This window comes from Petaurus breviceps, unplaced genomic scaffold (genome assembly GCF_028583685.1).
Source record: "Petaurus breviceps papuanus isolate PSGF00001 unplaced genomic scaffold, PetGlider_PUasm1.0 90919, whole genome shotgun sequence".
NCBI lineage: Eukaryota > Metazoa > Chordata > Mammalia > Diprotodontia > Petauridae > Petaurus > Petaurus breviceps.
Window position 1 is genome coordinate 19,990,171 of NW_027187378.1, and position 17,819 is coordinate 20,007,989.

Consider the following 17,819-nt stretch of genomic DNA (forward strand, 5'->3'; position numbering starts at 1 on the left):
CCTCTGGAGAGCTGCTCCTGCTTGTTTTTACAATTATTCTGGCCTGGACTAGATGGGGCCTAATTAAATTGAGCTGGACTACACTGAATTGGCCTGGACTAGACTAGATTAGATCAAACTGACCAAAATTAGACTAAATTGAACTGGACTACACTGGATTGGACAAGAGCAGACTGGACTAGATTGGATTGCACTGGGTTGGCCTGGATTAGGCTGGTCTGGACCAGATTAGAATGGAATAAACTAGATTAGATTGTATGAGTCTTCTCTATACCAGTCTAGATTGGTGTAAAACAGATAGGTAGACCAATTTTGACTTAATTGCACTGTTCTAGACCAGATTAGACAAATTGGACAAGTCTGAACTAGATTAGACTGGTCTGCACAGGACCAGATTATATCAATCTATACTGGATTGGATCAGTCTAGATTGAATTAGAGTAGTCTGTACCAGATTGTACTAGCCTGGATTGCTCTGGGCCAGGCCCAGCTGGCTTGGACTGAACTTGACTGGACTGGATTAGACCAGACTTGAATGGACTGGATAAGATTGGACTGGATTCTATTGGACTGGACTGGATAACTGTTTATTTCAGTTATGTGTCTTCTCTAAAACTGTGTTTCAAAAAAGTTGTTCTAGTTAGGAAGAGTATCTAAACTTCCAAATACTGGGGTTAGGGGACAGGACAGGGAGGGGGCAAGGGAAGGAAGGGAAGGTGGAATTGTTTCTCCAATTGAAAGGACTTCTGTTTTATGCTTTCATTCAAAAGTCCTTTAAAGATAGATTTAAGTCTGGAGAGAATTTTATTTTATTTTTCCTTTTAATATCTATTCCTTATTCCTAACTTTTTTTTCCAAACTGGTTGAAAATAATTGAAATATGTGACAATTCCTTGCTTGAAAAATAAGGAATATGCATTGATGAGATGAAGAGGAAGAGAGAAGGGGGAATCTCATGACAAGTGGCCTAAATCATTTTAATGACAAATAAGGCAAGGTCCTCACATAAGAGGGTGAGTGGAATGGATACCATGGGAGGCTTGAAGAGAAGAGAAGGTTTGGAACACTTTCTGGGGAAAGTATGGTATAGAATCCATTAGGAAGAAGCATTGTTCTTGTACATTGATAGCCCAGTTTAGATCAGAAAACATAAATTATTTCTCTTTCCCCTAGCAATTTATGCACCTGTATTTTTCTGAGTCCTCGTCATTTAATCTATTCTAAGGTCTATTTTTCTGGGTTTTTTTTTAAATCAGTAACAATTAAGTAGATAAATTAGAACATGTGGATAACTAATAACATTAAAAATATAAACAATTCACTGCTCTGCCTTCTGTATTTTGTCTATTTTTGAAGAGAAATATTTTTTCTTTTTGGTGAAATAACAACAACTATAATAATAACAGATTAATTTCTGTGGCAGGATGCTTCTTCCAAAGGAAATCTTTTAATCCCATATAAATTTCTCCTCCATAGAGGGTAAGTTTTGATGATTTGCTTACTAGGGCTGCTTAGAAAAGATCTAGTTCTAAACGTGGGATCAAAACAGAGGAGACCCACCCCTGAGTAACTCTATATCCCTTCTTAGCCCTGAGCATTTTCTGAGAGTTGTACTTGTTGCATAAAGACAGCAGGGTTTCCTCTGGTGTAGAAGGAATTCTTGCAATGTTGAACAGACTAACTGGCCTCTAAGGTCTTTTCCAATGATCCTGCAATTTTCAGAAGGAAAAACATCCTCCATCTCCTTCTTCTACTCTCCTTTAAAAACAAAAACAGTGAGCATGTGGCAGACTGAAGGCAGGGGAGTGAGTGTGTGTGTCCCTCAGAGGCTGTGTGTGCCAGTTAGATAGTACTGGGATAGCTCCTGCAACCTCTCTGTAGGACAATGATAGAAACCTTCTCATCCTGTTGTTACTTCCTGGATGTCACTGATATTTATGTTTCTTCAGTAGGGAGTCTATTTGAAATTGACTCTACAATGTACTTGTAAAGCATTTCACTCGGACCTAGTTCAAGTGGGCTGGCTTTGCAGATGTGTGAAATAAAACCACGCTCTTATTTCAGAAGTGATAATGCCTTGTGTGAGTGAGTATGGGTCAGAAAAAAGTTCAAGGTCCCTTATCTTCAGGCCCTTTCCAATCTGGCTCTAGTCTACCTTTCCAGCTTTATTTTATACTACTCTACTTTGTGCCCTCCACATTCTAGCCAAATCGGGCTATTCCCTTTTCCCTCATCTTTTCCAGTCTACTACTATTTTTCTGCATTTGCATGGACCACCACCTGTGCCTCAACAAGAATCCCCATATTCCTTTACTTGTTGAAATGTTTTCCTTCCATTAAGATCTAGCTCAAATATCACCCTCTTCACCCTGATCCATCCAGCTATACTCATTTCTTTCTTGGGTCCTTCATACCACTCAACAGAGCTGACTCTGCCATGCACTAATCAAATTCCAACATGCGTGTGTATGTGTGCATGTGCGTGCATGTGTGCATGCGTTTGTGTGTGTGTGTGTACGTGTTATCGAAATTTCTCAAAGGTTTTTATTGTATATTTTATCTTTATTTTTGTAGTAGTGTCAGGTAGACTTGGGTTCAAGTCATACCTTTTATACATACTGGTTTACTAATGCCTCCAGCAACTCTCCAAGAGTATAAGTTGCAGAGAAGGTCCCTACCTTCATTGGAAGAATGAGTTGCTTCATCTGTAGGTCCCTATACCAGTGAAATTACAGGTCCAGTCCAGTCATTCATTCCCAGTAGTGCTTTGCATATAATACATAGATTATAGATATAGGAGATATAATAGATAGGTAGATAGATAGACAGATAGATGATAGATAGATAGATAGATAGATAGATAGATAGATAGATAGATAGATAGATAGATAGATAGATAGATAGATAGATACACAGAGGGAGAGAGAAAGACATAGATAAGAGGGGGAGAGACAGAGATGTATGAGATAGGAACTCAGTTCTTTCTGGCTTTGAGACTTGCTCTCAATCCCACTATACCTCTGAGGTAGGATAATTTATTCCTAACATCTTAAAATGATACACTTAGTGCTAGTTTTCAGCTCTTGACAAGAGAAAATTAAATTAATGACCAAAACTCACAAAAAGCATCCTCTTTTACTCCAGCGATGCTATGGAAAATTGCCTATCACTGACAGTTGCAATTTTCAGATTGGTGGGTTGCTGTGTTTTTTGGGTGTTTTTTTTTTTGCTAGCAATTGTTAAAAGAGAAAAAAACTATAGAAGCAATTTGTCACATTTTGGGAACAGTATAAAAAGATTGTCCATTAATGGAAAAACCTTAGCCATAAATCAATACATAAATTTTCACAGGAATTTGGTTCCAGATGTTGAAATGGGGGAGATGGTGGGGCTTGAATCCAGATGAGGGGCTTATTCCTTTTTGTGCATTCTTTTTTGGCAGGCTTGAGTTCAGACTTTTGGGGATTTTTAAATTTCAGACTTTTAAAACAGTCAAAGAAAAGAGCTCCTATTCTCTGGGCAGCATCTCTAAAAAGTCTCCATCAATTCATCCCAGGATGCATTAATTAAGCACCTGTTGTATACAGAGAACTATGCTAGGAACCCACATGGAAGAAAGGGAAGGTGCCTACTTTCATAGAATTTAAGGGAAAGTACCTCAGGTTTAGAGATGGATGTTTAGAGATGGCCAAAGTTTATGGCCTCAGGAGTAAACCCTGCTGAAAAAAGAGCCAAGCAGAGGAAAGCCCCAGGGGCCCTCTCTTAGCCTGAGCTAAATAGCTGTGTAAGGGGTAGATATGAACATGGGTTGGCGGGAATGTTAGGGGATTCTTTTTTCTGCTGTTTCAGGCTTAAAGGCAAGACTGGGAATAACAAACTGTGACTCACTCACAACTGGGCTGCCAAGTGAGTTATTGGCAAAGCTCTTGGTTGCTGTGCTGTGTGTTTCTCCATCTAAAGCAGCCTGGAGCTGGTAGGGAAGTGGCAAGAGGCGGGGAAAAAACTGCCAAGAAAGACATCTTTGGACTTGCACACATTCTTTTGCCTCTGCATTAGGCCTATAAAGATTTCTCAACAGTCTTTCATGCCTCTCCAACCTTATCTTCCCCTCCAGTTCCACAGAAGGGTCCCTGGGGAAGAAAAAGCTGCAATAGACATGTGCAAAGGGGGATTCCCATGAAAACCAAGTGAAAGGGAGTCAGAGTTCATCACTCCTCTCAAAGGCTGATTGTCTGCTGCTACTCTGGGGGGCCAGCTCCTAATTCCTTTGGTACTTACTAATTTGCATGGACAACTTGCAACTTGTCAACTTTATATCAGAGGTGTAGGTGGGGTGGAACTAAGATGAATAAACTAATGATTGACCCCTAACTAAACTAAACAAAGATTAAGTGCCTGCCTGCTATGGGCAAGTTCCTGTGCTAGACAAGAGGAGACCTAGGATATCTTCATCAAAAAGACAGTCCTTGTCTCCCTCCTGCTATTAGCAAGTTCTCTTTCTTGAAATTACTTATCATTATGTCATATAGACAGAAAGGCAGGATGTCATGTTGGATAGAGAGCTACCCTGGAAGCCAAAGAGTCCTGAATTCAAGTCTTGCCTCAGTCATGTATGGCTGTTTGACCCCAGACAAGGGTCATTACTTAATTTCTATTTGATCTAGGCAACCCTCAAAAACTATATAAAGCTGTGGAGAAGGTACTGCTGACCACCACTGGCAGAGAGATTTCTTCACCTGGGAGTTCCCTATGCCAATAAAATCAGGTCCAGTTCCTATCCCCTTACCTTATATATACATTGTATTTACTTATCTGCATACATGTCCCAAACCCTCAGCAAAATGTAAGCTCCTCAAGGGCAGACACTGTTTTACCTTGGCATCTTAAGCCCCTAGAACTCACAAACTTTTGTTAAACTGAATTGAATTTCCTTCTGTATGCTAATACTCTGATAGGTGCCATAAGAGGTCATCATTCACTTATTTAGCACCAGTTATGCTAACAAGTCATTTATAAAGGTTTATAAAAGCATTCTCTTCATGGTAGTCACGGACAGAGCAAATGTCCCCATTTTTAAATTGGAGGAACTAAGGACCAGAAAGATGAAATTATTTGCCCGTGGTCACTTTACCAGTCAATCTCAGGGCTATGAGAGTACCTACTGAAGAAGAACAGCTGCCTTGGCCACCATTGGTCAAAAGTCAGAGTGTTTGCAATGGAAAAAACCCTGCCACATGAAGTCAGAGACATGAGTTGTCCTTTTGACTCTGCCTTGGACAAAAGGCTTCACTTAGCTAGATCTCAGTCTTCTCCTCAGTAAAATGAGGGGCTGATATGAACTCCTGAGGTAACTTCCAACTCCAAATCTATGTTCCAGTGTTGGCCCGGATCAGACTTCCTCAAAGTGTGGTTATTGTGAGGATTCCCAAGACCCTTTCAAGGCGTCCATGAGATCACAACTAATTTTATAACATACAAAAACATTTTAGTTTCTAGTATTGTGAATATTAATAAATACAACCTACCTAAATGAAACTTCTTTAGGCAGGGAGGGGGTGAATCTTTTTTTTTTAGAGGGCAATTGGGGTTAAGTGACTTGCCCAAGGTCACACGGCTAGTAAGTGTTGGGTGTCTGAGGCCGAATTTGAACTCAGGTCCTCCTGACTACAGGGCCAGTGCTCTATTTACTGCACCACCTAGCCACCCCCTGAGGGGGTGAATCCTTGATAATTTTTAAGAGTAAAGCAGCACTAACACCAAAACATTAGAAAACCCCTGGACTAGATAATCTCTAAACTCTCTCTGAGCTTAAAATACTCATAATGCCGGCAACACGGCAACATAGGTGTGCTGAGGCCTTGAAATCTACAGAAGAAAAGGTCTAAGTGGTAATATGAGTAATATGCCCCTAGGGCTTTTGTCAGTATGAGAAAATTTCATTCTTCTTAAGTTCTCTGTGCAGTGACCTATTCTCTCTAGATCATGCCAAACTCTCTGTCTATTGTCTCCCTACATACTATTATAAAGTGCAAAGAACATACCTCCCCACACATAGATTAGGTACTTATTCCTAAAGTCCCTATCCCATAAACCTAGAAACCATATGGTTCCTTGTAACACTCTATCAGTCAAGAAGAAATCACTTCTATCTGCACCTCTATTAATTGTCTTCTGTTCATTCTATGCATAGTTTACTTTGTATATATTTGTTTCCGTCTTGCCTTCCCCATTAGATTGTGAGCTCCTCAACCGCCAGAATGGTCTTTTGACTCTTTTTGTATCCCTGGCTCTTATCTCGGTGCCTGGCACATAGTAGGCACTTAATAGATGTTTATTAATTGAATGATGGGGGAAAAAAAAACTTGCTTTGGATCTGTTTTGTATGTTCTTTGACTTCTACACTATTAGCTGCTGCTAATATCTTTTTTTTAAAAATCTCTGTAACATGTGCTAGAAGGGAATATAAAAGGATTCCTTGAAGTTGAATCGAGAAGCTACCACAATAGCTGGAGATCCTTCAGATCTTTCCAATGCTCAGCTCTGATCACATCATATCTCTACTTAAAAATCTTCAGTAACTCCCTGTAGCCTCCAAATAAAGTTCAAATTCTGTTTTCTGTCATTCAAGGCACTTCATAATCTTAATCCAACCCACCTTCACTAAGAATGTCCTCCCCCCTTGCCACCTTTTTCTTCCTCCCACCCCCTAATACTCAGAACTCATCTAAGGTACCATATTGTATATATGGCACCAAATGAGATAGGAGTCACCAACTCTTTTCCTTCCAGTTAAATGAAAGACCTCTAGGCCTTATCATCTGGCCCACTGCTGCCTCCCAAGTTCCTACTGACCTTACCACTTGCCATGCTTTTATGCCCTGCTGACCCATAGCACTGTCATCTGACCCAGTAAAGTAATTTAAGCACTCCTGGGCTTTGCCATCCATCCAGACATCACACTCTTAGAACTCCCAAGCTTCTTCATCAGCAGTGTAACTGAACTCTCTTTTCACCCCAATTAGAGTAAGAATTTCTTAAAAGCAAAAGTTATCTCGATTTTTCTCTTTTTATCCCCAACATTTAGCACAGTGTTTGGTCAAGAGAACAAGTAATTAATAAGTTATTTTAAATTCATTCATTCCTCCACTCTCTCATTCTATCTCCTTTCAGAGATTAAATATTTCTGATAAACTGAACTACTCATAATTCTCTAAGCATGTCCTATACTTTTTCATCCCCATGCCTGTGTGCCAACTGTTTCCCATGCCAAGAATGCCCTCTCATCTCTGTTCATTGAAATCATGCCCATCCTTCAAGGTCCATTTCAAATTCTACCTTTTCCATGAAACTTTTCTTAATCTTCCCTAGCAAAAACTTTTCTTTCTCTAAAACATTAGAGAACATTAGAAGAGATCTGTGTGATGCAGAAATGACCACAATCAACAAGCTTGCCCAAAGTTATAGACAATTACTTTGTCAGTATACATCTTTTCATTGCTGGAGTATCACCCCACCAAAATACAAGTATTGTTTTCCTTGAGATGGTTAAGGAAGCAGAGGCTCCCTATTCTCAAAAAAAAAGGACAGTTTTGCTTCTCTGGCTATTTTTTTTTTTCTTATTGGGGTTAAGTAACTTGCCCAAGGTCACATGGCTAGTTTTTGTGTTAAGTGTCTGAGACTGGATTTGAACTCAGTTCCTCCTGACTCCAGGGCCGGTGTTCTATTCACTGTGCCACCTAGCTGCCCCAACAGCTTTGCTTCTCAAACATACTTTCTGTTGTCTCCTCATCCTGTATTTGTTTAAACCATTCTTTATGCCTGGAATGTCCTCACTTATTCTCTTGGCCTGTTGAATTCTTGCCCTTCTTTTAAAATCCAATTCACACACTACCATCTCCATGAAGCCTTCTCTCATTCCCTCACTTGGTAAAGACCTTTCCCAGGACCTCACAGTTGGTTACAATCACTATAATCCAATTGTTCTATAATATTGTGCTTCATAGGGGTCTGTCCATGTTGACATCCTAATCCCTACTAGGGAATTAAGCTCCTCAGGGAAAAGACCTGTGTCTAAATAACTCAATCTTATCTGGCATACCTCATTCAGCACAGCGCTCTGTACCTTTTCATCATACTTGTACTTTGCCTCAATTACATATTTATCATTTATACTCATATTCATTTTGTACATATATTCTCTCCATACCAGATTACAAGCACCTTGAGGTCAGGGACAGTTTTCCTTACATCTTCTACAGAGACTAACACTATACCTTGCTCATTGTTGGTGATAAATATTTGTCACAAGAATGAATGAATGAATTCATTCATTCTAAGGGCTACATGTGGAAGAGGGAGAGATGGAATATATACATAATATACTTTAGTGGTAAGGGGGAGGGGTGGAAAGAGGAGGGAGTCAAGAGCTATTTGAAATGAAGCTCAAGGTCATGTTTAATTCCAGCTTCCACCCTCTTTACTTCCACTGCTGAGTCCCTTCCCTCCTATTTGGCCCATCCAAAATTTCCACGCCCTTAATAGTGAAGCAGCTGGTATATAATAAAGAGTTCTGATCTTTAGAGCCTGGAAACCTAGAAATGAGCCTCAGTTCTACTACCTGCCAGCTGTGTAATTTAATAGACCAAGGGGAGAGTCACTAATTTCTCTCATCCTCAGTTTATTCATATGTAAAATAGGAATCATAATGTTTGTATTCCTTATCTCAGTGTTATTAAAGTGCCTTATAAACCTACATCACCACGTAAACATATAACTATCACACCAAGTGTAGAGTGTCAAAACACTGAAGAGAAAGATTTTACTTTCTTTCTTAGACTTAGTAAAACCCAAAGATGTCTTTCTCAATTCAGCAAAATGTAAAAACTCCCCAGACTGAAACAGACTTTTTTGCAAAGTAACACCATAAACAAGTATGTTGATTGTCATGGGCAATCTGATCCACTATCTATAAAGTAAACACCCCTCCCTCCTCCTCTTTCCCCTCCTAATTCCCCCCCACCTGCAGTGGCAATGGGAGATTTGTGTTGATCATTCATTCTCATGACCAATGGTATGCTAAGTAAATAGCCTTCCACATGGTTTCCACTTCCACTGACATCATCTTAACTTAGGCCTTTCTTGGACTGCTGCAAGAGCTGGCTATTTATTTACTATGAAGTTCCTAGTGGCCTCTGTTAGGGTGGGTAAGATTTTAAATTGACTCCTACATTCCTTGAGGATTCCTAAGATGGAATCTATGGTATAAGAGTCTCATCCTTAAAAAAAAAAAAAAAAAGCCAATGGAGGAGCAGCACCTCAGTGGTGATACTAGGCTTGAGGAGGAAGATATGCTTGAAAATATTATTTATATAGAGAATATTTAAATTAATTCAAGCTAATTATACAAAATCCTGTTTGCCTTATGAAGATTACCACTATCAAAGCATCTGATACATGCTTACATGGACACGTGCAGATAGAATACAGATAATGCAACAGCAAAGTCCATAATACATATGTGTGTATTTGTAATATCTACATTATTATCTTCTATTTAAATAATGCCTGTACTTCTAAAGCATGCTCTCACCTTTTCCTCATTTGAATTTTACATATGGTGGATTGTACACTAAAACAGGAGGAAAAGCAGGGTGGCATGTAAAAAGAGCTCTGAACTTCGACTCAAACGAGCTGGATTCCACTCCAGCTATGCCACTTACCAAGCCTCAGGTAAACTTGATGATGTCTCTGAGTCTCAGGATCTTTATCTTTAAAATGACTATAACATACCGCCTACCTCACACGGTTGTTATAAGATTAAATGAGATAATATATACACAAGCGCATTCTATAAATACTTGTACAAGGAAAGAAAGAAGGAAACAAGAATTTATTTGTTTTTAGTCATGCCTAACTTTTCATGACCCCATTTGGAGTTTTCTTGGCAAAGATAATGGAGTGGTTTGCCATTTTCTAGATGCGGGAACTGAGGTAAACAGGGTTAAGTAATTTGCCCAGGGTCACACAGCTAGTAGATGTCTGAGGCCGGATTTGAACTCAGGAAGATTAGTCTTCCTGACTCTAGGCCCAGCATTCTTATCTACCAAGCCATCTAGAAGTATTTACTAAGTACCTATAATATGCCAGATACTATGCTAAGCTAAGCACCTTACAAATTTTATCTCATTTGTAAGAGAAAAGTGGAATGAAGGAGGTCAGTAGGGAAATGTGTAACAAGAAACAAAGGTGGGAATTATGGTTGGGGGAGATTTCTTAACCAAACCAAGGAGAGACATGATCAAAAAAGAAGAAATAGAAATGAACAATCTATTGCACAAAAATAAGGCAATGCAAATAGGCTAGGAAGAGAAGCTGTCAACTGAGGGGAAAAGTCTTTACACCAAAGATTCTGATATCTAAGAGATAGAGATAGAGTTAAAGGTATAGATATAGATAGGGAACTAATATAAATTCATAAGACCTGGAGCTATTTCCCAGTGGGTAAATAATCAAAACATATGAATGAAAGGAAAAGAAGGTGGGCTGGTCATGTGATGAGATTTAGGGATTGCCAATAGACAGTCTGTGTGCTCCAATGGTATCCACACAATATCAAGAAAACTAGAGGAGCCCCCCTGCACTTCTGAGTGTTCAACACTGACACAGATTGAGAGGACGTGGATGTATTGTAATCTGAATTGGTGAAGGGAGAACTCTTGTGAGTGAGAGCACAGATACATCTTGAGTACCATCCTGTCCATGCTCATATAATTTAGCAAGTGGTAACACTAGGTGTAGAACACAACTCTCTTCCCTCCTAGCTCTGGTGTTTTTCTCCATTCCAGTACATGTGAATTCATGTGCACTATAACATAAGGAAAAATTCCATTCAAGAAGAGAGTTATCATCTATGGTTTTTCTTCTAAGTCCTAGGAGATTGCCTAAGGCATGGAAAGATTATAAGACCTGACCAGGATAGCATAAATGACAAGTTATCAGTGTCGTGATTTAGACTCATGTTTTCTTGAATGAGCCTGGCATTCTATCTACTATACCAGATACAGTTGCAGATATTCTTATGTGTAAACTGAGGAACAAGGAGGGCAAAGGTCATACCATCCAAGGCTCCTAACTAAGGGGGCACCTCTTTCACTGTTTAAACGTGGAAAGAGGCTTAGATGCTCATTCTGGACATGTATTCCTTATTACCTGTTTCTCTCTATCAATAACATTGGAAGTTATTGACACAGAGGGAGTAAAAGCTAAGGCTAGTTAGGGTCAGCGGGTTAGCCAGGGTTTGCTGACGCTGGTGATTCCTCTTGGGCCTCACCTCCATTGGGAAGTAACTCCTGTTTGCACAGCTGAAGGACCAGTCTTCCCTAGAAGCAGACTACACTCACAATTAATATTTGGCAGGACAATCAGTACCAATACCTAGCTGGACTTCCTGAAATAGAAACCACAGCAAAAACCTGAAATGACCGGGGCAATCGTTAACCCAAATCCCACACTAGACAGTTGACAACATAGACTGCCTGTAAATATCCTATTCAAACTTTCTTTTCCATCATCAAACAATGAGCAGAGATGGGTCTTCACCTAGGATTGACACTCCCTCACAGTTTACAATCAGCTTTAAAAGATGTCAGTGAAAGGATATGTGCGTGTGGCTGTTTTTGATGGTGAAGAATTTGTTTCAGCTCAGGATTGTATGTCTCCGGCATAGAGCAGCCTAGTGCACCAATTAGTTTAAATTACTCTTAAGCTTATGGGTATCACATGTCATCCTGAAGAGCTGTTCAGGTTTTAGAGCCACATTACTCAACACCACCCACACAAGCAAAATAAAATTAGTGAACATAGCTTAACATTAACTAGGTATTTGTACAATAATGGGCACCTCAAATGAGAGAGTAGGTGCAGAGTTAGTCAACGGATCATAATTCCTGAGCACGCAGACCAGAATCTGATCCTCAGAAATGAAAAGGCAGCTCAGTAGTCAAATTCAACCTGTAACTGAACAAGAATCCTAAAATACCCCCAGCAAGGGATCATTCAACCCCACCTGAAGATCTGTCCCTCACTACCCATGTGACTTGGGGCAAATCACTTAACCTTTCTGGCCTTCAGCTGCTTACCTGTATAATGAGGGATTAGACCTTGGACTAGATGACCTCTAAGGTCCCTTCCAGTTCTGATAGCCCATAATTCTAAGAACTGCAGCAAAGACTATGGAGAAAAACAACTATTCAACTGCTACAGAGCTTAATTGTTAAGAAGGCAACTTTGGGGTGGCTAGGTGGCGCAGTGAATAGAGCGCCAGCCCTGGAGTCAGGAGGATCTGAGTTCAAATCTGGCCTCAGACATGTAACACACACACACACACACACAAACAAACTAGTCTTGTGACCTTGGGCAAGTCACTTAACCTCAATTGCCCTCCAAAAAGCAAAAAGAAAAAAGGCAACTTGGGTGTGAGCACTGTTGATTCAAAATGAAATTAGTTTTCAGGAGCATGGAATAGAGAATGTGACAGATATGGATCACATTCCAGATATCAGTCACATTTACTTCTGGTTTGATTAAACCATATTGTTAAACACCTGCCTCCAAAGTTGTAGCTCAACTCTGGGCCACATTGACCTATGATACAAAGAGCTCATAAATTAGCATGGGCAGGGGATGGGGAATGAGGGGAGGGGATAAAGGAAGGGGATGAAGGGAGGGGAGGGGGGTAGACTGTATGGCAGTAGTGAATGCAGTGCTGTACTAAGAGACAGAAAGACCTGAATTCAAACCCACCTTTCACTTTTTTTTTTTTTAAAGCAATCAGGGTTAAATAACTTGCTCAAGGTTACACAGCCAGTTATTTCTGGGTGTGGTGCTAAGTATCTGAGCCCAGATTTGATCCCCAGGTCATCCCAACACTGGAGCCAGTGCTCTTACTCACTGTGCTACCTGGCTGCCCCACCACCTTACTTTTACTAGCTTTGTATGCATGAGTAAGTCATATAACTTCTCGAACCCTTGTTTTCTTCATTTTTAAAATGGAGATCATATGTACCTCATAGGGATATTGTGAGGGGCAAATGATAAGTACTACACAAATGTCAGACTGTGGATTGTTGAGGGTTGTTTTGTTTTTTTTGGGGGGAGGTAACCTATCATTTCAAAATACAGGCTTCCAGTGTGGAAATTCTCTCCACCAATATAAATTGGCTATTCATCTCTAACTTACAGTCATAGGGAGTTGCCTAGGGATTATTATCACCTCCCAGAACTGAAAAAGAAAAAAAGCCTCTACGATATGACTTAACAAATTTACCTACTATGCATATGGCATAAAGTAAAAAACTAGCCTGATCTGAAAGCAAAACAGGCTTCAGGGAAATAAGAAAAGTATAGACTATCAATCTAGAATATGGCCCCTTTTACCAACACTCAAAGAACACACCTAGTAGCAGATAGGACAAACATCTATTTAAACAAATAGAGAGATAAGGCCATGGGCCAATACTAGTCTATGCACCAATGGTTAGAAATGCTATAACAGCAAAAATAATATCTGCTATCTATATGTTGTACATAGTACTGAAGATTAATAAATCATAATTAATAATATAAAACAAATAATTTAGTGGGGAATCACACAAATTTTGGATGGTTTGGTCTGTGCTTAAAACCTGAACAAAAATCAATTAGCATCCATATATACTGGAGACTCCCAACTAAATAAATTTCCAAGGCTTATAACATTTAGAAAGGGAGCTGTGGTATGTGAAGTGAGATGAAAATCTATAATGATAAAGATTAAGTCATTTGTATATTTTGTGAATTAGTAGAAATAGAATATGAAAGATAGATTAGGGAGAGATTTTTCTGTAGATAGCCTTAAATGACATGCTAAGGAATATAGTTCTTACCTAACAGATAATAAAAAAGCCATAAAAGCATTAAATTAGAGGAGCAAACATAATCTAGACAGTGGTGGTAGGGAGAAGGGGGGCAGGGATTTTTAAAAGCTGGGTATCTTTCTCTTCCTTTCTCAGCCAGAAGTATTCTATCCCCAGTCCTATTAATAGGTTTTTTTGGGGGGTAGGGGGTTGTTGGTAGGGTTGTTAAATATGGATTTCTAGCCACAAATTATTGTTTTTGCTAAGTTGGAAAGGGGAGGTGGGAAGGAACTTTTTGGGCTTGGCTTTTTGTTTTTTCAAAATAGGGGCAATCAAAGAAATAATTTTGCTGTGATAATAAGCAGACTGTTCCCATTGAAGAGTGACCAGAGGGGCAGGTCGGTGGCACAGGGAGTAGAGCACCGGTCCAGGAGGACCTGAGTTCAAATCCATCCTCAGACACTTAACACTTACTAGCCATGTGACCTTGGGCAAGTCACTTAACCCCAATTCTCCTGCCTTCCCCCCTCCAAAAAAACAAACAAACAAACAAAAAGTGATCAGGCAGAATGCATCATACCTGTATGTGATTTTCTCTTCTGTGCCAGGTTCATCCTTCTCCCAGATCAATGCAATTCTATCCGGGGACTTCTTCACATGTTGATCCAAGCAGTTTACTGTGTAAAAAATTTTTAAAGGGTTACATGTTACTTTTTTAGTTTGGGTATTAACAATAAATCAATGGAGTGGCTTAAGCTGGCATACTTAGCACTCTAGAGGAATAGTGGCCATTATTGTCACTAAAGTTTTCTACCCACTTGATGAAAGTAAAGGATTGTAGAAAGGTTCTGGTCAAAACCTGGAAAGGATGATGAGTTCAAGAAATTAAGAACCCACAAAGTTCATTACCCATTTCTCTTCTCAGATGGATAAGATGAATGCATGCCAGGGAACACTAGGAAGTGGATTGCTTTAGTCCTGAGTAAGAAGGAATCATGTCTGACACTCCAATGCAAACAAGACGTGACTATTTTCATAATATTGTCTTCTAGGGGAAAGGAGGGAATCGAGAATTAATAAAAACTCAAAACAGCTTTTAATGATCTATCCATCAAGGCTCTGACAAAATTAGCAGTCCCCACACTAAGAAATGATATAGTCACTGGCAAAATCCATCCTTTTGGCTTCTGGGCACTTATCCCCATTACCCCAGCTGTCAGGTTCACATGACTTATCCTCACCAAACAGAGGAAGAGTCCTTTCATTTCTTTTACTGCAAGCCAAAAGGATTAGGAGGCTCCTGTTTTTTGCACATTGTGCTTAACACCTGCTCCTCTCTTCCTTCATTTTCCAGATGAACTAGAACACTTAGCTTTGGTTAATGCCAGATGCTCCTCCCTTCAAACAACTTAATCCTACGATTCGATTACTCCTTTCTGTTGAGGTTGGTAAGTGTATTTGCAATGACTATTGGAAAGCTGATACTATACATAATACTTAGGGAACTTCTGCTTCCTACAGCCCTGTTTGTATATACTTCCTGAAAGAAAATTATTCTCAGTGTTTTAGAAACAGGATGTGATTTAGGAATATTACAGAAGGCATCATCTACTCCCACTCAAACTTGAAGTAGAAAATACCCTCTATAACATTTCTGGCATGTAGCCATCAAATTTTGGCTTGAAACTTCTACCAACGGGGAACTCACTACCTACCAAAGTAGTCCATTCTGTTTGGGGTAGCTTTAATGATTAAGAATTGTTTTTCCCTCCTATCAGTTCTGAATCTATAGCTTCCACTAAATTGCTTCTCCTTTTGGGACAAGCAAAATAACTCTAACATGTCACATACAGGGCAACCCTTCAAATACTTGAAGACAGTTATCATATGCCTCCTAAGTTTTTTCTTCTCTAGGTTAATCATCCCCAGTTCTCTCAACTGATGATCATCATTATAACATAAATATGTTTCTATAGGGCTTTGATGTTTACACAGTAGTTTCCTCATAACAATCTTCCCAAAGTTCTACAAGGATTGTTACTTTCACTACTATGGTAGGAGCAGCAACTACTGCTCTCTTTTGGGCCCATGCCAGGAGGTCCTTTTACACAACTAGAAATTTGCTACGTATTACCTAAGAAAACTGAAAGAATCCTACAATACAGGCTAATTTTCCCCCTAAAAAAGGTATAAGTCCCTAGCCCAAAACTCCTCAGGTGTAATAGTCTTCCCATTGCCATGAGAAATCAACATGGAGTCAACAAACCTTTCTGCATAGGTGTGCTATTTTGGCAAATGTGGAGGCAAGAAGCTTTGCCCATATGAACCAAAGTTATGCCTGCTGAATATCTTTTCCAAGCTATCATTCATTTTGTTAAGTGCTAAACAATCTATAAATGTATCCTTTCATTCTAATCCCATGCCTGAACATATATAATTAAGTCAGGCTTAACCTAGAACCTACCTCATATCATAGAGCATGTTTCAGATCTTTGTATCCTGGTCACCCTCCTCTAGACACAATCCATCTTTTATAAATATCTTTCCTAAAGTCCAGCAACCACAACTGAATACAATATTCCAGATGTGATTTAATCAGGACAGGGAATAGCAGGACCATTGTTTCCTCTGTTCTGGAAAATAATGATAATACACTAGCTGACACAGCCTGTCTTAATAATGTCTAATAGCCCATAAGGTCTTTTGGCTGTCATTTCAGACTGTTGAATGACATTGAGTTTAAAAGTCATTAAAACCTCAAGGTCCTTTTCTCACCAAATCTTTGACCTATGCATTTGATATTTTAAACTCAGGTATATAACTTCACATTTATCCCTATTAAATATCACTTTATTAGGCAAATTTCAGTGCCCTGATATATTTAAAGGTCATAGAAAAAGTAAATATGAGAATCTGAGTATTTATGGTGTTTTGGTTATATTTTTATGGTCTAAAAAGACAGAAACAAGAGAGATAAGTAGTATACTAGGGAAGAAAGAAGACTAGGCAGAGAAATCACTTATCATGTAATAGAAGTGCGTAAGATACAGAGTATTTGAATATGGAGAAAGAAGTGGGGGAGGTAGGTATCTCATGAACCTCACATTTATCGGAATTGGATAAATCAAAATTGAACACAATTTAACTCACATACACACAGGTATAGAAATACCTAAAACTCAAAAGGGAAATAGGAGGGAACCAGTATAGAATAGTATAGTATAAAATAGTAGAACCAGAATAGAATAGTAAGAAGGAAGAGAAAGAAACTTAAGAATAAGGTTAGGATATAGCAAAACAAATTCCATTGTTGGAGAGAGTACCAGGTCAAGAAGTGATTAAAAGAAAAGGAAGAAAAAATAAAAACCTGGAATCATAGTGAGGTAAAGGTAAGAGAAGAGATCTGATAAAGCTGAAATCAATGGTTTCATCTATTGATCATGTATTTGTAATGGAAATGCAAATTTAAAGATCTTCCCTGCCCTTAGGCCCTTTAATAGGCTTAAGAGACTCTGAGAATCTTCCTTGATTTGAAAATATACTCTGCCTCTTAATAGGCTGAATGTGGTCACATGGAGCCTGTGGCAGGAGGCTTGGTTTTCAGAAATGCCCACACCTTAATGCTGTGTGATTGGGCAGTGGGTCAAGAGGATGGTTACATTCTCTGACCCAGGAGAAGGCTATATAATCCCTGATGTGAGGCTTTGCTTTGGGGCTCACTTTGAGAAGTGTTCTGTGATTTGATCAGATGAGACTTTGGGAAGCCATTGTTGAGAGCCCCCTCAGCTTTAAAAAACCCAGATGTTGATTTGGTATGGATGTAATGGTGGGACAATTTGGAAACCTGTCTACTTGATCTGTTTCTCTGTCTTGATAATTCTGTCTGTATACTCTGAAGTTCAGGGTGCTGACCTTTTTCCCCTGAAC

General features: G+C 39.3%; 1 protein-coding gene across 2 annotated transcripts in view; it reads right to left on the reverse strand.

Annotated features, from left to right (window-relative positions):
- Positions 1-17,819, reverse strand: part of ACSS1 (acyl-CoA synthetase short chain family member 1) — a 72,870-nt gene that overhangs the window by 44,577 nt on the left and 10,474 nt on the right. For both annotated transcript variants that reach the window (XM_069075530.1, XM_069075531.1), the window contains one exon: positions 14,473-14,569. In XM_069075530.1, the coding sequence (XP_068931631.1) occupies positions 14,473-14,569 (97 nt within the window). Of the gene's footprint in view, positions 1-14,472; positions 14,570-17,819 lie in introns of those variants that run through there.